A 21383-nucleotide genomic window follows, 5' to 3' on the forward strand; every position below is an offset into this window, starting at 1 on the left:
GCAGTTTTGCTCTCTTTATTACTTGTCTGCCACCAAATCCAACATCCTTTGTTGCATTTGCTGGTGTGTGATACTTAGAGGTTGCCCTGCTACATTTTAGGATCCATCAGGAGTATGACACACTCTTTTGCTCATCACCTTTGTCTCGGTCCTCAAGACATGAGAGTTGAGAATACAATTTTCATACCTTGCATGGTTTGTTTGTTGCATGAGCATTGTGTATTCAATATTCATGCATTCATTTAGATTTCCACTGTGTTCATTGTCTCTAAGTTACCCTGACCTTGACTGTGTTTTGTTGAGTTTATGCTTTGTCATACGCTTTCATTTATGTTTTTGCATTAGGGTGTTTCTTCACATGGTATTAGAGCAAGGTTCTCTTCCACGAGACCCTAGCCTTCGATTTGAAAGCCTTTCACAAAAAGCAGGAACAACAAGAGACCGAGGGCAAGATGACTTCGAATAGAACTTCACCACATTATCATGATGTTTTCAAGCCTAGCATATCAAGACACGAGATGGAGTGGGCTTCATAGCTTGCTTCTCCTTCCAATATGGTTGGAGAGTCTTTGGACTACTATGGAGTCCATAGACTATATGAGATCTCACAAGCTAAACACGATCTCATCCTCGTATATCGAGCTCAACAAGAGATTGAAGGTAAATGTGAGTTTTCCCCTTTAGATTCAATGCATAGGTCTAATTTTCCTCAGCTAGGTAGTGCCTCCATGATGGAGGTTCATCCTTTCATCCCCATACTTTTGGATTCTTTACGGCTTGGGAAGGCCACCTAGCCCTCACCGAGTGTGGATCAATTGGCCCCATAGTTTGCCTCCATGGCATTAACTAGTGGATCTTTTGGTCGTTTTGCTGTGCCCTAGCTAACCGTTGGACAAGGCTTACATGTCATGATGCCTTTATCTCCATTGGCACTTTATGGAACATTCTTGTTCCAATGCCTTTGCATCAATTAGTACCCATTGGGCATTTTTAGCCTATTTTTACCTTCCCACCTTTCCCTCCTACTTATCCTCCTCCACCACCTCCTTATCCTTCTTATTCCACTTATCTGACACTTCATAGTTCTTCCTGATTACCCATATATTCTTTCAATGACAGTATTTGTTTTAATGGGTTGAACTCCACTATGTGGTCAAACTTGATTAGACATGCCCTGAACTCCCACCTATGGGATCTTGTGTAGGGGTTGGAACTCCAACCTGATCCCGTACTTGTTTCATATGAGGCTGTTCGCTCATGGAAGGTTAGGAATGCCTTTGTTATTATCGAGTTGATGCAAGGTCTATTACCTGAATTTCATTCATAGCTTTACAAACCCAAGGAAACTCCCAGTCATCCCCTAAACCCGGGTGGCAGAATGTACCATAGAAAAATCAGTATTGTCAACATTATGAAAAGGTTGGCTACGTTGGCTACGAGTGTCGATCAAAGGCAAGAGACACAACATCAAAGGCTAAGACCCAGACCCTTGTCCTTGAGCCGGGCAATCCCAAGTAGGGGAGGTGGGGTGCTGGCAATCCTCAATAGGGGTAGTGGTGAGATCAGACCCACACTACCATCGGTCAACCATCACAATCGACAACGTTCTCAATGACAGAGGGCTTGTTTGACAGGTTTGCAGAGGTCCACATCATCTCTGTAGAGACATTTGAGGATGTGAGTCTCGTCCACATTTGCGAGTTGCCTCCTCACGAGGTGACTATAGAGGCCCACTCATCACAACCAAGTTCTTTAGGTACTCCTGAAATTGTGGATAGTGGAGCTATCCACTATATGACCCCCATTGAGGACATTTTCATTTCCCAAGCCCTTGTAGCTAGGCGAGTCCGAGTTGGGAATAATTCCTCAGTCAAGATTTATGCCCACGATCACATCAATTTCGCCATCGACCAGGACATGGATCGTGCTACATTGGATGATATATACTATGTTCCCCCATCTTAGGAGGAACTTATTATCCATTCAACAACTTTGCTTGTGGGTTGGGTAGTCTTCTTCATAGTGACCATAGTTGAGGTCCTTGACTCTCAGACAACCAAAGCTGTCCATTGCTGTCTACATCCATCAAGCATGTGTTGCTAGCCTCATCTTCGCAGTGTTCACACCCAACATTTGTCGCCAGCTGTTGCCCACCTTCCAGCACCTTGTGTTTCAGCCTAGCAGCATCATACTTTGTGTTTGCTGCTCTAGCATCATCCCCATTTGTAGGCGACCTCTCTGAAAGGCTGCATTTTGAACCAACAAGTTGTGTTTGACACTGTTCCTTGCATTTATTATGTCATGGTGCCACCTTGCTCCTGGAGGCTGCGTTTGTAGCTTTTCTGTCTCCTCGCTGCCTGTTTGCCACCAGATCCAATGTCCTCTGTTGTGTTTGTTGGTGTTTGATACTCGGAGGCTGCCTTGCTACGTTTCGAGACTCGTCAGGAGTGCAACAATCTCCTGCTCATCACCTTTGCTTTGGTCCTCCAGACACGAGAGTTTGGGGTACAATTTTCATTCCTTACATAGTTTGTTTGCTGCATGAGCATTGTATATTTAGTATTTAGGCATTCATTCAGATTTCCACTGTGCTCATTGTCTTTGAGTTACCCTAACCCTAACTGTGTTCTATTGAGTTTATGCTTTGTTGTATGCGTTCATTTATGTTTTTGCGTTAGGGCATTTCTTCACACACAAGAGGTGCTTTGAGGCTATGCCATGTGGGCTGAAGGCTGCCAGACATAAATTTGCTGTAGGTGACATAATTTTGGTGATCATCCTTAGTAGACAACAATATTTTGATTCTCTAGATCAGCAAGAGACCTAGTTGTTCCCCTTTTGGACAGCAAATGATAGCAATTTTTCTTGTCAAGGCAGTAAGCTATTGCTGTTGGTGATCTCCTTTGGGAGGCTTTGGCATCAGACCAATCATTACTCTCTCTTCTATTGTTCCTCTCTCTCTTTTCAGCAAAATTAAAGATATTCAGCATTGTTTTGGTTTATAGATCTAGTTTACTACTATAATTAGGGTTTCTCAGCAGTCTTGGGAAGCGTGACCACAAATGTTAGCCTTACTGTGGGCAATAGGGACAGCATACACTTCATTGTCGGAAGGATTTGCATACAATTGTTGGAGACCCAAATTTTGCCCGAAATCTTCAATTGATAGCATATCTTTAAGGAAATGCCCATCTACAATTGGAAGGGTTTGCATGCAATTATTGGAGACCCAATTGTTGAGCTAAAACATGCTGCACAACTGATTAGCATCATTAAACAGCCCAAAACACGCTTAATTAATGAAAAATGCAAAATTGATATGTGGTTCAAGAGAGTCTCAGTGGTCCCCCCAAAACCCTAATTTTTTGGGGCACCCTTCAATATCTATAAATAGATAGGCTATCCACCATTCAGCCTTATCCTTTTGTGTAGGTTTCTCACTCTACTGTGTAGATTTCAGCCATCAGTCACCCACCATCTGCTGTCCAGCCATCATCGATTGCAGCCCATCACTATGCGTTTTTAGCATCTAGTGCCAGGCAATAGGCTACTACTGTGTCTTCCATTGGGCGGCTATTGCAGTGCTTGCGTTTTTGCTGTCCAGCAGGCTGCCTACATTAGCACACACCTTTCATATTGTTGCTTAACAATTCTCTTTCTCAGGTGATCAGTTTTCAGCCTTCTCTGGTGGTACAATGTTGTGTTTACCAGATTTCAGCTTTTGATTGCTATGTTTTGGTGACGAGCCATCTACCCTTCATTATGCAACACTCTCCCACACTCCAGTTGATAGTGATAGCACTTGGGATCTGTCTCCGGTGGATGTTACTCTCCAACACTCCATTGCTTTGTCCTTGGGCATTCTGTACACTCTTGCATTCATTTACAACATTCGTTTACTTCAAAGTTTCTTCTCTCCATGTTTGTCTCTATGTTTGAGTTTTGAGTTTTACGTTTGTGTTTTGTATTTTGCGTTTAGGGTTTGAGTTTTGCTTGTCATTGTTTGAGTCTTTGTGTTTTAGTCTTGGTCATACATGGTGTGTTTTCTAAGTGAAAACTCTAGCATATTTTCACATGGTATCAGAGTCGGTGCTGTTCTAAGGAGTATCCTATGGTGGTTGTGGAGGCTAGTCATTGTGCGAGGCTCACACGTGACTCGATTTTGACTCATAATGTCTTAGGCACCTTTTTCTGGGGATCCCATAATACCCTATCAAGCTTCTTCAACGTTGGACGTTCTGAGAAGGCATTATGGTCATCTTATAGATGAAGAGTTTGAGAAGTACGTGCGCATCACATATGGTCAAGTTTATACCTCTCCAATAAGTGCTCCTACTCTGTCCAGGTTGATTAGTGAGACTAGCCATCTCTTTGAGCTTGGAGAGACCACAACATTCGCTGTGCGTGGCTATCTATCTCCTTCATCTCAACTAGGCCTTATGTTAGGTTTGTATACCCTTTTGAGTTGTATGACCCAAAACCCTCTTGTGTTTCTTCTTTTGGTGTGCGGGATCTAGATGGTTTTTAGTATGTTAACTTTGATAGAGGAGGCTCTCAAAACAGATATCCTTCATCAAGTATATCTCTACTATCTCTAAAGAGTATCTTGTGGTGATTGTGGAGGCTAGTCTTTGTGCAAGACTCACACGTGACTTGATTTTGACTCATAATGTCTTAGGCATTTTCTTTTGGGATTCCATGATGCCCTACTAGGCTTCTCCATCATTGGGCGCTCTAAGAAGGCATTATGGTGTCAAGGAGGAGGTAGATACACCTTTATCTCTACCATCTCCTTCTTCACATTTTGGTCATCTTACAAATGAAGAGTTTGAGTGTACTTGCGCATCACGTACGGTCAGGTTTACACCCCTCCAATGAGTGCTACTACTCTGTCTAGATTGATTGGTGAGACTAGCGATCTCTTTGATCTTGGAGGGACCATGACATTCGGTGAGTTTGGCAATCCATCTCCTTCATCTCAACCAAGCCTTATGTCAGGTTTGTATAACCCTTTTGAGTTGGATGAGCCAAAACCCTCTTTTTGTTTCTTCTTTTGGTATGCAGGATGTGGATGGTTTTCAATATGTTAACTTTAATAGAGGAGGATCTCAAAGTAGATATCCTTGATTATGTATATCTCTACCATCTATTTCATTTGAGCTAGTAAACCATACTTCTCAGCTCTCTTTTATCCCACCACTACCTTCGCCACATTTTGATCTATTCACATTTTCATTTCAAAACTTGGGATTATACTCCACTTTCGCTTAATGCATACTAGGGGTTAGATCCTCCATCTCAGCTCCTAGTATTTTCTCATTTTCCATCCCACCTTCTATCTACCATTTATTCACTCCACCTCTTGGTGCATCGTTAGGGGGAATGCCACCCCTTAAGACTATACCTTCCACATACCCCCAGTTTACCGCATTCTTATACTCTGGGACAATTGTGATGGGCATCCTTCTCACTACCTTGGACACTCACATCTCCTCCACACGACTTTTCAGATGCAGGGATATCCATCTTTTGCTATAGACTATCGTCGATCCCTTTGGTAGCAAATTCCTAAGAAAAATAGGTTTTGCACATCCTGCTAGAGGTCAAGCCATGTGGATGAGGAGTGTCATACCAAGGGCCAAGGTCTTCCACCTAGAAAACCATAGTAGAGTGTTATTGCTGCCTTCACTCCGACTGGTCAAGTCCAATAGGGCTACACCTCCCAGTGTTGCACCCTTTGCTTCATCTGCCCCAATGGCTACTGGACATGTGGTACGCGGACAGCCTTAGTAGCCTGTATCTTTCACTACTCCTAAAGGATTAGCTGATTGGTTTGCTAGTGGCTCACCTATTGCTCTTTATGTATCTATTCCTAGGGTATCCATTGCACCTTCTAGGATTACTTTCCCACCTCATTATACACAATGGTTGCCCCACACTTAGCCTTTTCCTTTTTAGTCTTCCGCCGCATACTTACATACTCATTGCATTGCACTTAGCTTTGTTTTCCTCTACTTTCAATCTTTTTTTTTGGAGCATCTCACTACTCACCTCTGTGCTTGCAGATTTTGAACTCTTTTGCAGGGTTTTGTATTTCATTGTAGGGCTAACATGTAGGTTTACACCAGTCCTTCCTGAGCTAGAGATAGGAGTTGTGTGTTGTTCCTTTCATGATTCTATCTACTTGGAGTTTTGCTCTTCTACTAGCATGGAGACTTTCCCTCCCGTGGTGGATTGTGCAACATTTCTCTTGATGCTATCATGGCAGTGACTCCTATCCTTGCTCTTCTTGTAGGGATGCTTCATTTTCTTCAAAAACGTGGTTCCCGGTACCACACGAAGACCGACATCCTCAGGCTCCTCTTCCTTCTTCGGCATCGACATCTAGGTTGAGAGGGGGTTCTTACTCTTCTTGGTATTCTATAGGTTTTAGCACATGTCTTCGACATTGACCTTTCTCTCCCAGTTGTACCTTCTTCTATGCATTGCATGATTTTATCATCTTTGTAAAGGGCGCTTGGGCAAGTGAACTATTGTATGAGCATTCTTCAGCATGTAGCATTTTATGCATCCCATTGTGTTGAGCACCACTGGATAGATTCTAAGCTATTTCCACCGGCGGATTACATCACCCTCCTTCACATGATACTTCATCATCTTTTTCTCGTCATTGACATCCTTGAGGTGGATGGGTAGGCTTGTATTGTTTTGTGATGTGTTAGGCGTACTATCCCTACTCCCATCTTCTGGATCATTGTTACTTAATTGGCCGCTACCCTTCAAATTAACTTTCCAAACAAAAACTATCATAAAAAAACACAAAAAAAAAAAAAAAAAAAAAGGTCCAATGTGGTTCCATTCGCCTTTGTAGGGCGTGGTAGGCCGCTGGGTAGCCAACAAGCACCCTTTGTTCGATGCCTTGTCTTGTTTGGGCTGACTACTTGGACTCCCTTGGTGAGATAACCATTGCCTTTGTAGTCTTGGTAGGCCATTGGACCATGGACTCTTTATTCGATGCCCTGGCTGGTTTGGGATGGGACGCCTTGGGGTAAATATTGCTGGCCTCTCCTTTTGGCTTAGTTTTGGGCTTGAGAGGGGTGTTGAGCTAAAACATGCTTTACAGTTGATTAGCATATTTAAAGAGCCCCAAAACACGCTTAATTAATGAAAAGCACAAAACTGGTGCGTGGTTCGAGACAGTTTTAGTGGCTTCCCAAAACCCTAATTTTTTGGGGCATCCTTCAACATCCTTCAATGTTTATAAATAGATAGGCTGCCCACCATTCAGCCTTATCCTTTTGTGCAGGTTTCTCACTCTAATGTGTAGATTTCAGCCTTTAGCCACCTACCATATGTTGCCCAACCATCATCGACTGTAGCCCATCACTATCCAGCCTTAGGCGGTTTTCAGCTATCGCCTTGTTGTTTGGAGCTCTCCATCTATTGCGTCATCATAGTATTTGATCAATTTGCGTTTTCAGCATTTGGTGCCAGGCGACAGGCTGTTGCCATCTCTCCCAGTAGGGACTATTGCAGTACTTGCATTTTTGCTATCCATCAGGCCACCTACATCAACATACACCTCTAATGTTGTCACTTGAAAATTCTCTACCTTAGTCGATCTGTTTTCAGCCTTTTCTAGTGGTACATTACTACATTCAGTCTCCGACTGTTGTATTTTGGTGACCAGCCTGTTGGCCTTCATTATTCAGCACTCTATCGCACTCCGATTGGTGGTCACAGCACTTGGGATCTGTCTCCGGTGGATGTCACTCTTTGACACTCCATTACTTTGCCCTTGGGCATTGTGTACACTCTTACATTCATTTATAGCATTCATTCACTTTAGAGTTTCTTCTCTCTGTGTTTGAGTTTTGCGTTTTGCATTTGGGTTTAGGGTTTGAGTTTTGCTAGTCACTATTTGAGTCTTTGTGTTTCAATCTTGGTTGTACATGTTGTGTTTCCTCAATGCAAATCCTAGCATATCTTCACACCAATTTTTGCTCGAATGGCATAGAATCAAGGGGTAATTCAGGGATTTGTAATGTCCTCATTTGACTCAAATTGAGGCTCTCGAGGTAGATGATTGTGCAAGAGACACATGATTGCTAACCCTTAAAGCCCAGTTTTCGTTTGTCATCCGATGAATGGAGTTGGTCTTTTGACACTCTTTATCATGAGGCCATTGAATCTCTCAATTATTTATGTCACACCAAATCAAATCTTCAATTTGTAGTATCCCAGCTGAGCAAATTTATGCACAGTCCTTTTGTTTATCATCGATGGGTAGTGTAATGTGTTCTTAGACACCTTAAAGGCACCCAAGATTTAGGCCTTTTCTATAAAGTTCATGCTTCACTTACTACATATGGATTTACAGTGATTGGTTGTGCCTCTCACATTGGCAACTGTTTTATGTTGGGTACGTCTCTTATTTTTTGGTTCAACAAGTAGACTATAATTGCTATTTCTAGTTGTGAAGCTGAGTATTGAGCAACTTGTACAGCTACAATGGAGTGTGTTTTGGCTCTGCAAGTTACTTGCATATCTTAATTGACTAGATATCTTTGACCATTGATTCTTCAAAGTGCTTTAGCCATTGCATAGAATTCATTATTCCAAGCCCACACAAAGCATATTGAAAGCAAACACATCATTGACTTTTCTACTCATTGAAGATTCTTGGTAGATTTGTTTATGAAGGCTCTTCCTCGACTAGAGTTCCAGGATTTTCCGCAAGCTTTGAACTTGATTCCATTTGTAACTTGATTTGTCATTTTTGCACAATCATAGGTTGCTAGATCATATGGATGAACTTGTGCAACAATGACCTTATATATGTCTAGGTCTTGGTATATTTTCCTAGATTTATCGGTCATACCATGGAGGGGAATTTGTTGGCCATCTCATGGGCTCCTCAATAATGCCCTTTGTGCCTTGGTATGGGCCTCCTAGGCAGAGTAACTGTCACTTACGACAGTCAGGATAATTATTAGGCTTAGGGCTACGGTTTTTTAGGACAATATAGTTAGTCCTAGTGTTTGTGCCATACACAGAGTCTGATGACATCAGGAACAACAGGGTGGAGTATGCTGTGGCTCGTACTGATCTTGGATGTAATAGCCAGACTAACACTTGGTGCCCAACTATGAGGATGGATGCTGATGATGATGATGAAGTGTGTTTAGGCTACAGTCTATTGCCCAGGCAGCACAAGGTTTGGCGACACAGGCTGCATTTAGCGCAGAAGGATGCTATGTTTTTGCTGCAGGCAGCAGCGTGGGCAGCAAAGTACTCTAGTTGATGAAGCAGTCTAAGGTAGCAGGATGCTGTGTTTGGGGCTGGAACCTCTGGTAAGCTCGAAAGATGTTGCAGTAGCAGTTGGGATGATGTGGCAGATACATTTGAGGCTAGAACAGCAGTGTGGCACGTTTGGAGCAGTTGTGGAAGGCCTAGACTTTCATGGCAGGCTGAAATTTCTTGGAGGCTGTTTGCTGATCAGGAGAGATGATAATATTGTTGGTGCTTCGGGATGATGTGGCAGATATATTTGAGGCTAGAACAGCAGTGTGGCAGGTTTGGAGCAGTTGTGGAAGGCCTGGCAGGCTGAAACTTCTTGGAGGCTGTTTGCTGATCAGGAGACATGATAATATTGTTGGCGCTGAATGATTAGATGGGATCAATGGGCATGAAGTGTGGGCTGTGTGGCTGTCCCCTTTGGCCCCTTTTTATGGAGTCTGTGTGGCCATTTGTTTCACCAAAACTTAAACTGGAAAGTTGTTAAATATGGTGCTTTGGGGGCTGTTTTTACTGAATACAGTTGGTGAACAGGTTTGTAATTGATTAGCAGTAAATTTGTAGCAGTGGGATTTTATGTTACTACAATAAGCATTACTAGGTCTCTGTTGGTCATGGCTGGTGACAACATGCCTTATGCAAGTCAAGAAACATGCCTTTCACAAGGGTCTTATGCAAGTCAATAAACATTGCTTTTATATGGCATTTGCTTGATTGGATCATTTCCACCTGGTCATGAAGGTTTCAAGGTGCATTAGCAAGTTGTTTGTGATTTTTCTATTTCCAATTCTACTCATATTTGCCGCTTCACACTTTACAAAGCTCGCAACATGATTTCTGTTTTGAAATAACATATAACTGTCTGATTATGAGTTCTGTTTATATCTAAATGTCAATTAAATATGTGTGCATTTCATAGGTTATGATGCGGATCCTGTCACGTTCACCTTTTAACAATTACAGAGTTTGGTGGTCTTTAGCTGACACTAAGTATGGGGGAACAGCTTTATTTGTCAAGCAATGCTTCCAACCATTGAGTGTTAACTGCTCGTTAGATAAGTGCGGTAATAAATTTATTACTTTGTTTTTCCAAGGAGATATATGATTGTTAATCTATTGGATCTTGACCATCCAGGTGCTAAGATGACATCTAATTGTGAAATGGTTTAGGTGTTAAAATCTTTTATTTGGTTCAATATTAACCACATTTGTATATGTTTCAATTCTTAGTTTGATTCTGAATTCTATCATCTGCATGGCTCAAAGAGCTTATTGATAGTCTGGTTGCTAATTATACTATTTTGTACCGGTTTTGTTCTTTCATTTTTGTGCTTTAAGTGAACATTCTTTTTGGTTGTTAATTTGCATGAGCAATCCGGTTTCAGTTAGCAATGAAAATCATGCAACCTCAAATGAGGAGCAGATGTTAGGATGAACCTAGAAAAGGTGGGTTTTTGTAACAGTATTTTGAGGCCTTTTGCAGATTCTCCCAATAGGTTACCTTGTCAAAGCAACAAATAGCATCTTTGCATTGGTCTTGTGACCTGTCCTTTTGCTCATTAAATTGTCTCAATGGAACATCACAAAGTGTGGTAATGTGTTTGATTACAAATTTGTAGACAGCTTTGTTGTTGTTGGATTAAGAGATGGCAAGGGTTTGGCTGTTACATTCCAGAAAGTATGTTAAGGTTAAAATTGTCAAGCGAGATCTGAGGAAGTGTATTCGACAGATTGGATTACAAGGTGTGTGTGGCAACACCTACTTCTGGCATGGGATGTGTATTTGACGTGTTTTGTCAAGAGCAATAGTTTTTCATCGAGCTAAAATAAACAAAACAATAACTTTCCCTGCAAAGCTCTCCTTTTGCTTGCGTCTTTCAGTTCTTTCTATAAGTTTTTAAAGCATAGATCCACAGGGAGAAATGGCTGTTGGTGCAGGGGCCAAATGGGTTTTCAGAGATTCTGTTTCTCTTTGGATGATGTTTTCACTATGATGGGGGTGATCATTGGGGAAGCCTGAACCAGGCACGTTGCTGCTTTCTTACACACCATATGTTAATCTTCATTTGGTGGATCCTCTAGAGCCACCTACCACATTCCAGTTCCCCAAAGAGGACCGACTTCCTAGAGCACACTTCAGAGTCTTAAACCTACAAGACTCACATACCTACATAGATATATATCACATTACTTGTGGATCTGTGTCTAGGGTGACTCCCCAGGTTGGGGCCACCAGTTGGTCCACGGCCCCGGAGAGAGAGAGAGAGAGAGAGAGAGAGAGAGAGAGAGAGAGAGAGAGAGAGAGAGAGAGAGAGAGAGAGAGAGAGAGAGAGAGAGAGAGAGAGACTTAGATTGTCGTCATGTATCTTGTAATCAAGTAATCATGTACTTTTTTTCGTAATTAATACAATTACCTTTTACGAAAAAAAAGAGAGAGAGAGAGAGAGAGAGAGAGAGAGAGAGAGAGAGAGAGAGAGAGAGAGAGAGAGAGAGAGCTTTTACGGAAAAAAGAAAAAGAAAAAAAAAGAGAGAGAGAGAGAGAGAGAACTGTCGGGCGATGGCACTTCCTGGTCGCGACCTGCCGCCGCCCCTCTTTCACCATCCGTCGCTCGCCACTAGTCTGCGCTGAGGGCGGGGATCCCTGTCGTCGCCTTTCAGGCCCGTGGGCCTTTGTCTTCGTCTGTCCCAGTCCGGAGCGCCGCCGTCTCCTGTTCCGCCCCCTGTCCCGTATCCCGCCTTCTGTCCCGTGTCCTGCCGCCTGTCAGAGCGCCGTCGTCTCCTGTTCCGCCTTCTGTCCCGTGTCCCGCCGCCTGTCCCGTCGTGTCCTCTGCCCAATCGCGCTGCCACGTCACCAGTCGCCCCGCTGCCTTCGTCTGTGCTGCTGTTTGCGGCTCCGCCTGCCTGTGCGTGTCCTTTTCTGCCGAGGCGTCCAGCTGCCGTGAAACCCTACGTCCGTCAATTGTCAGAGAGACAGCGTCTCAGCCAGAGTGCCCACTGATCTGTACAAAGATAAAGAGAGAGAGAGAGAGTGCAGCTCTTCACTTGGCCTCTAACCGGCATACGCAGTGATACAATATGGCTGGTCTGGATCTGGCTTTTATAGACCAAACGGTGGCAGCTCTTGGTCCGGATTCGGATACCGAGGAACCAGAGGATATCGTTCCGTGCACAAAAGAGATGCCCCCTGGTCGTGACTTCCAGCCTGCGGGCAAACGCACCAAGCATACTTCGGAAGAGACAATGGATCATCAGGATCGTTCCTATGCTTAGGTTGCTTCTGATTCTGTGGACTCTCAGGAGGCTGACTGGGAGCATTTGCTGGATTTTGCCAACACTCTGCTTGGCGATTATGTTTAACATAATCAGGAAGTCTTTTCTGATTCTGCAACTGAAGATGTTCTGGATGCCACTGTGGACCCGAAAAATGTCTTGCGCTCCTTTTCAGTGTTCTATGAACGCGCCGTGATTCTCTTCTTCACTGGTCGGATCCCATAGCTTTCCCGTATTCGCCAGTGGCTGCACAGTCTGTTACAAGGGGAATGTGTGGAAGAGATTTTTGTTGGGCCTCGAGGCTTTTTTGAGGTGCTGTTGAAATCCGAGACGCACTGTGCTGCTCTCCTGTCTAAACTGCCTTTGTTCTTAGATCGCCGTTTGGTCCATGTTGTGCCATGGCGCCCAATGGCGGATTTTCAGCGTCTGTTGCAACGTGAATGCCGTGTCTGGGTTGAAGTGGAAAACTGTCCGGCTGTCTATTGGCCACTGTTAAAGGACGCCATGGCCGCTGTGGGCACTGTTCTGGTACCCCCAAGCCTGAGGGCTGTTAATCGTAACCGTTTGTGTATGTTATGGGACACTGCTATAGGAAAAGGCCTGTGTGGTTACGTCTTAATTGTTCCGGCATGCATCCTTTACACTTTCGTTTGAAATGGGGCAACTTTGCAGGACATTGCTTTTCGTGTGGTAAATTGGGCCATTTTATGGCCGAATGCCCAGAGAAGCCCCACACTTCAGAACCTGAGCATGTTGCGTTGTCCATGGAAGATATGGTGTGTGATGCTCCGTCGCAGGATGCCACCCAGCCATCTAAAGTGTTGGATAAAGGTAAACAACAGGTTTCGGGTTTGGATTCCCGTGCCAATGACTGGATCGATGTACGCGGGAAAAAAGGCAACAGGCCTGTTGCTGGCATGGTGGATACTATGCCGACTGCCTCACAAGATTCCATGCATACTTATATGCGCAGGAAAGAGATGTCTTCAGAACACTCTGCTCCTGCTATGGTTTCCGCTGCTCCCCGTCAACAGCCCACAAGGAGAGTGTATTCGGATGGTCCAAAGGGTCCACCTGCTAAGCTGGCTTTTGATTCTAGAGGTAACGTCATTACCCCACGGGATCGTCGTTATCCCCGTTCCATCCCCAAGACAGCGGATATGCCGTCTAGCTCCAAATCTGGTCTTCCGAACTCTTTTGCTGTGTTAGCTGATTTTTTGGACGAGGGAGTCTTGGACATTCTTGCAGAAAAGGTCAAATCGAGGCAAGCCGTGCCTTGTACCTGATTTTCTTTTTGAATATACATGAAAATAGCCACGTGTAATGTGCGAGGAATTTGTTCTCGCCACAAGCAATATGCCATGTGGATTGTCTTGTATGAGAATCAGTGGGATGTTTTGTGTGCTGTTGAGCACAAGAGTCACGGAGAAGCAGGAAAAGTGGTGGATTGCCATGGCTTTCGTTTGTTCTATGCAGGGACACATGCCATGCATTATTCTGGTGTGCTCATGATTGTCCATGAAAAATATCAGCCTGCTCTTATTAAAAATGATGTACATGGCCGCTTTGTGGTGATTGAAATTTTATTCGAAGGAGAGATCTTATGGTTACTTGGGCTCTATGCTTCGAATGATCCTTTATCTCGCCGGGAGCTTTGGCATACCTTGCAGATTTCCTTGATACTTGGCAGACGGGGTTTTTTGATGGGGGATTTCAATATGTATGTCGATTCTTCGCAGTCCACATCGGAGCATTCGGTAATGGACGCGCCGGAAAGTCGTATGTGGCATGAGTTGGCTCTTGCCGTTCTTAAGCAAGATCTCTGGTCTTGGCTACACCCTTCTTCTACAGGGTTTACTTACCATTCTGCCCAGTATGCAACAACATGGTCGCAGTTGGACCGTATATACATCATGCATAATGATGATTTCCTTCTTGAGATGCTCGAAATGAAAGTGTTGCAGCAATATGCCTTGTCGGACCATTTCCCTCTACAGCTTGAGCTGCTTGCACAACCCATTGCACCTTATAAGCAATTTCTGGAGAAACTTCCTTTGCGTTTCAAGTCGTCTTATTGAAGCATGCAATCTTTCAGGGCTACATGCAGCAATTGATTGATAGATTCTTATTGGACTTCTCCTCTCAGGGCACTGCTTCGTTTGAACGATTGCTTTCTAATGTGCAGCGGATTGCTCGGCAGTATGGGATCCATCATGCATCTCTTTGTCGCCGGCGTCGAAAAGCAGCGGAGGACCTGTTGGCTTTGGTTCGTTCATTGCTGGTGGACACTCCAGATGATGAATTTCTGCTGTCACTGGCAATGCGTGTGGCCGATCTTATTAAAGAGTTTCGGTTGAAATCTTATCAGCAAGCCAAATTGCAACATCTGACGGAGACTTTGCAAGATAGTGCTTATGAGACTCATAAGTTCTTTTGAGCTCTCCATGCCTCTCCTGCTCGAGAGAATATGACTAGACTCCAGGATGCAGAAGGTCAAATGGTCCTTGATCCGCAGACTATTGTGAATATGTGTAGGAATTATTTCATCGACCTTCTTGGTTCCACTTCTTCCCCTTCAGGCCAAATTACTCATGCCCGTTCAGTTTTTAATGATCTGGTCCGCAATCAGGTTCCGCAGGACATGCAAGCTACTATGGAGACATATATTTGTGAGGCGGAGGTTATGGATGTTTTGTTACACTTGCCCAAGGATAAAAGTCTTGGCTGGGATGGTCTCACCAATGAGTTCTTTGAGGTTTTTGCTACCCAACTGGCGAAACCATTGACGGCTCTGTTTCAGCAGGTGTGGGAAACGGGGATCATGCCTTCCTCCTGGAAAGAAGGGCTTATTAAACTGCTTCCAAAAGTTCCTTCGCCGTCTATGTTGAAACATTGGCGCCCAATTTCTTTGATGGGTTCTATGTATAAAATCTTTTCCAAAGTAATGGCGAATTGGCTCCATAAGCATATTCCTGCCATTGTGCATCCTCTCCAATATGGATTCATTAAGGGCCGAAACATTCTGCACAATGTATTAAATGCGCAACTGGCGATTGATTATGCAAAACATTCTAATCAGGAGGTTGTACTGATTCAATTGGACCTGGAAAAGGCTTTTGATTATCTGGACTGGTCTTTCATTGCAGAACTTATGTCTATTATGGGCTTTGGTGCTCGGATGTCTCGTTTGATTTACACCATCAGTGCTGCGGCGTCTTCGCGAGTCATGCTGAATGGAGACGTTACCGAGCCATTTGTGCTTGCCCGCTCTGTCAGACAGGGGTGCCCTTTGAGTCCTCTCTTCTTTGCCCTTGCGACTCATTCAATTCTTTCGATGTTATCTCATATGACAGCTTCTACTTAGTTGGCTGGATTGTCGCTTCCTTCTGGACAGCAGTTCATTAGTCAATCCTTGGCTGATGACAGCTTTATGATCCTGTGTGCGGACAAGGATAACCTTTGCAAAGCATGAGATGTTTGAGCTCTCTTTGGTCAAGCTTCCGGTCTTCGCATGAATGCTTTGAAATCAGCCATTCTCAGCTGCATGTAGTCGGATTTGCAGTCATTGGACTGGCAGGGTATGGTTATTCCCCGTGGCTCCATTGTCAGGTATCTTGGGTACCCTTTGGGTGTTGATGTTCCCCCAAAGCAGCTACTACAGTGGATTTCACAGAAACTGTCAGCTAAGTTTCTGTATTGGAAGTCTCAGGCCTGGCCCTTCCATGTTTGCCTCAAAGTAGCCCAGACAATTATGTTGCCAATGCTCATATACTTCTTGCCATTGCTGCCCTGGACTGCTACTACACTGAATGCTCTTACTTAGTGTATTCGTTTCATGTTATGGAAGAAGGATTCCCTGCACGTAGGCATTTCCTGGATTTCTTGGTCGCATGCGTGTACCCCCAAACGCATGGGTGGAGGGGCTATTTTAGATGCCCAAACTCATATGCTGGCACTCCGTTGGTCTCTTTTCCGCGCCATGTGCTCGATCATCATCTGTGGGTCCTTATAGCCCGTTATTTTCTAGAGGATCACGGGCTTCTACATGGTAATACCCAAATCCGGAGTTCTTGGTAGCATGTTCTTAATGCCGATTCTCGGTTCTCCAGTCCTTCTTCATCACTGCTTTCCCATTTGGTATGTTCCTAGAGACTGGTCCTTCGGAAGGCTCAGTGGCATCCAGCAGAGAATCGCCTGGCTACTAATTCTTTTCAATTGGAATTATTGGCGGTCTCGCGGTTGCTTTCGTGGGAAGGTAAACATGAGCTTCGACCAAAATTCAATCGCATGGCACGTTTGGGATTAACTTCAGTCGCGGATGCCACCCTTGCCAGTCGCAATGTCTTTATATCCTTTCGTACAGCTAGGAGGCTTTTCAGGATTCCTCATGGATATAGGCATTTATGGGAACAGCTTTCGATGGTGCTCGAGAGCAGACACCCCTTTCCTGCCCTTGCTTCGGATCGTCCCTGGCAGGACTGGGACTTGGCAGGCCGACTGAATTTAGAAAAGGCTTCAGCTAACCAGGTGTATCATCTTCTGATTAAAGATCATCAATGGCTGGTTACTAAAGCTAATACTCTATGGGGATTGGGTAAATCCCGGTCATGGTGGAGGGCAACTGTGATGGACGGCTGGTTGAACAAGACACCCTTCAAATATAAGGTCTTTCTTTGGAGGATGATGATTGGTGGTCTTCCGCTTGCTTCAACCCTTTCCAAGCGCCGAATCTCCAACGGCAACTGTTTCTTTTGCACCACCAGTGTGGAATCCGCCCGTCACCGATTTATTTCTTGCCCCATCGCTAAGAAAATCTGGTCATTCTTGTTAGCCATTTGGCGAGCGGTGGTTGGTTTATCGCTACGTCCGTTTGATTGGGTTTTTGTGCAGCCCAAATACCCCACACCGACACAGCCACATATGAAGATCATGTTTCACTTTCTACGATATTGGGGCTGTTGGCATAACTGGACCTTTCGGAATGCTTTTCTTTTTGATTCCGCCTATAATGTTCAGCGGCATATTGCTAGGCTTAAGGGTCTCTTGTACTGGCATATAGATCTTCTCCGACACTCTGACATGCTCTCTTGGGATGGCGAGCGGTGGTTGGTTTATCGCTACGTCCGTTTGATTGGGTTTTTGTGCAGCTCAAATACCCCACACCGACACAGCCACATATGAAGATCATGTTTCACTTTCTACGATATTGGGGCTGTTGGCATAACTGGACCATTCGGAATGCTTTTCTTTTTGATTCCGCCTATAATGTTCAGCAGCATATTGCTAGGCTTAAGGGTCTCTTGTACTGGCAGATAGATCTTCTCCGACACTCTGACATGCTCTCTTGGGAGGACTTACATCCCTGGCATATGGCAATTTCGTCTGCGTCTTTGCCATGCCTTTGTAACTCTTAGGTCATCTGGTTCTTGTAAAGAGATAGTGTCCTCTTTACACACGATGGGGTAGACCCATCGTGTATCTTGTAATCATGAAAACTTGTACCTTCTTCGTAATTAATACAATTACCTTTTACGAAAAAAAAAAGAGAGAGAGAGAGAGAGAATGGGTTTGCTTTGGGATACAGGGAAACCTCGCCCGACCAAAATACACTTTGAGGTTCCAAGGCTGTAAATGTTGGTATATGAGTTGAAATGGGGTACTTTTGCTGGACATTGCTTCAGATGTGGCCAATTGGGCCATCTCATTTTTGAATGCAACAAAAATCGTGAGGTATTGCAGGGCTCTATGGATCCTGATATGGTTATGCAAGACCACCATCCTCAGCAGATGCTTTAGGAGCCAGAAGCTGATCTTGAGCAGCTTCCCCAACATGGTCGCGATGATGGAAAAAAGGACGTTCCAAGTTGGTGTGGAGCATGCGTCGCTTGCGGTTGGGTGGAATTTGTTCCCTTAGTAGGATTCTTGGGTCACTGTGGTTAGAAGTAAGGCGAGATAGGATTCTCGTTTGACTCTTGCCCATCCATCGTCGCATCCAATCACTCAGACCTTTCAACACAGAGGTAGGGGGTTTTATATGAAATCTCAATCTTCACATACACCGACAGTGGATGATAAAAGGTCTTCTGATCTTGCTTTGCGCTTTGATGCGCGTGGGAGGCTTGCGCCTCCTCAAGATGTTCTCCGTTCACAGCAACAACAGTTTCCTTCCTGTACTTCGATTGTTGGTTTATAGAGGGTAGATCTTGTAGATGTAATTCGAAGTGAAATGGAGAGATTCCAAGCAGCTAAAGCCATTGATATAAAAGGGAAAGGGAAAGCGGTGGTTCAGTAGTTTGTCTCATTTGTGATTTATCATGCGAATCGCCTTGTGGAATGTGAAAGGTATTTCTTCGGGCAGTAAGCAGTATCGGTTGTGGAAAGTTGTGTTAGCTAGAAATTGAGCATAAATCTGGAGTTATGTTGGTTGTCAAATCTTCCTTGCAACCATCGTTGGCTTCTCAGGACCCTTGCGGCCGATTTTTGATTCTGGAAATACTTTATGAGGGAGAGGTTTTGTGGTTGGTGGGCGTATATGCACCTTCTACTGCAAGAGAATGTTGTCAACTTTGGGATGACTTGCACTGCCTTGCCATGGCTCATCAAGGCTTTGTCATGGGTGATTTTAATGCATGTGTTTTTGGAAATCAAGCAACTTCTTCGCATTCAGTCATGGATGCCCTTGAGAGACAGGCTTGGGATGCTCTTGCAGTTGTGTCTTTGAAACAGGACACATGGTCCTAGATGTATCCATCACAATCAGGATATACTTATCGTTCTTTTCAGCATCTAAATACCTGGGTCCAGATTGGATAGGATCTACATTTGCCAATCTGATTCTTTTCTTCCTGTAGTCATTGACATGTGGGTGGAAAGATAGCACGTCTTGTCAGATCATTGCCCTTTGGTCTTGGAAATGAGTCACAAACCTGTTAATGCTTTTAAGGCTCTTCTTGCTCGTTTGCCTCTTCGTTTTAATCAATCTTTTCTGCAACAAAATCAGTTTTCGGATGGTGTTCAGCAATTGATTGCTTCTTTTAGCTTGAGGGTCCTATCTGGAGGGATGGATGCATGGACGGTTTTTAGGGACAATGCCCGAGCGTTTTCTAGACAATATGGTATTCAGCATGCTTCCTCTTTACGAGCTGAATTGCAGCATGCTCAATCTTTATTGGCTCATTCATTGTCACTATGTTAGGCAAGAGATTAGAATGATGACTTGCTCACATGCATTGAATGGTTGAAAGGTGGGGTTCAATCTCTTCAGGAAGAGGAATATGCAAAATACAAATTGCTGGCCAGGGCTGAAGCTTTACACGACAATAACTGTCAATTCCTTCAATTTTTTGCTCGTCTGCACCGGAAATATGCCCGGGAAAATATAGTGCGTTTAATGGATGGACAAGGTATTATGGTGACCAATCTTGCTTCCATCATTCAGATGAGTGTTGAATTTTATAGATCCTTATTTGGTCCGCAAGAGATTCTTTCTGATGCTATTCATTCTACTCGTAGATATATTTGTGGGTTGGTTAGTAATCAGGTCAAACCCGAATGGGTGGACTTAATGGAGGCTAATATTTCAAAAGATGAAGTGGAAGAAGTACTGTCCCACTTGCCTCGAAGGATTGGAAGCTTCTGTAATTACTGCATACACTGGTTGGGTCGATCCAAAGGGTCCTCTGTTCTGGTTCTGATTCAAAGCTCCTGTTGAGACTTGGGGTTGTTGATTCTAGTTGGTAGGATTCCCCTGTTGTTGAGTCGCCATTGGAGGAACTATTTGAGGCCACTGTTGTTGTGATTGAACCATCATTTGAGGCACTGTTGTCTGTGGTGACCACAGTGGGTTAGGTGCATTATATTGCGGCACCGTTTGCATATGGGAATAGGAGTAGGGAACTGTCCCTGGGACTGCATTTGGTGGGTATCCCATTCCTGGCATGGGAGGAGGTAAAACTCCTCTTCCTAGAGTCATTGACAGCTTTGCTTCAACTTGTAGATACCATTAATTAGGGTGCTATGGCTCGTATTGCACTTAGTGGAGGGATCATAGAGGAAATTGCCTTATCCCGGTCTCTTCGGCAAGGCTGCCCTGTCAGCCCTTTGCTGTTTGCTTTAGTCACTCACCCGATGCTCTCATTGTTGGATAAGTTGGCTGATCAAGGTGAGATAGTTGGCTTGTCTCTTCCTTGTGGTACCCAACTTGTGGGTCAATCTTTGACAGACGATTCTTTTATGTTTCTCAAGGCGGATCGCACTAATGTTCATCGGGCAATGGTGGCGTGGAATCTTTTTGCTTTGGCATTGGGTCTTCATATTAATACTCAGAAATCTACTCTTCTCTCTTGTACGGAGAATGATCTGTAGCATTGGGCTAGCGTGGTATTGTGATCTCAAAGGGAAATATAACTAGACACTTGGGATATCGTATTGGTGTGGAGGTAGCCCCTCGTGCCTTGTTGGATTGGATGGACTCCCAGATTCATGATAGGTTTATGTACTAGAAATCTCAAGGCTGGCCTCTACATGTCAGACTTAAAGTTGCTCAGTGTATTATGATCAGTATGATTTTGTTTTTTCTGCCATTGCTTCCTTGGACTAAGAAGTCCCTTTTGGAATTGGTTTAGCCTATCAGATTCATGTTGTGGAAAAAGAAAGGCAATCGTTTGGGAGAGGTGTGGATTTTGTCGCAGCATGATGTCGTTTGGGAGAGGTGTGTATTATGATCAGTATGATTTCGTTTTTTCTGCCATTGCTTCCTTGGACTAAGAAGTCCCTTTTGGAATTGGTTCAGCCTATCAGATTCATGTTGTGGAAAA

The 21383-nt window shown here is 44.1% G+C and overlaps 1 protein-coding gene across 6 annotated transcripts in view; it reads left to right on the top strand.

The window, feature by feature from the left end:
• Nucleotides 1–21383, top strand: part of LOC148022008 (DNAse I-like superfamily protein) — a 112748-nt gene that overhangs the window by 18073 nt on the left and 73292 nt on the right. For all 6 annotated transcript variants that reach the window (XM_087697567.1, XM_087697566.1, XM_087697565.1 and 3 more), the window contains exon 3: nucleotides 10217–10361. In XM_087697567.1, coding sequence (XP_087553693.1) covers nucleotides 10217–10361 — 145 coding nt within the window. The remainder of the gene's footprint in view (nucleotides 1–10216; nucleotides 10362–21383) is intronic.

The sequence above is a fragment of the Lygodium microphyllum genome, chromosome 17, assembly GCF_053477565.2.
Source record: "Lygodium microphyllum isolate KBCC chromosome 17, Lygodium_microphyllum_v1.1.10, whole genome shotgun sequence".
Classification (NCBI taxonomy): Eukaryota; Viridiplantae; Streptophyta; class Polypodiopsida; order Schizaeales; family Lygodiaceae; genus Lygodium; species Lygodium microphyllum.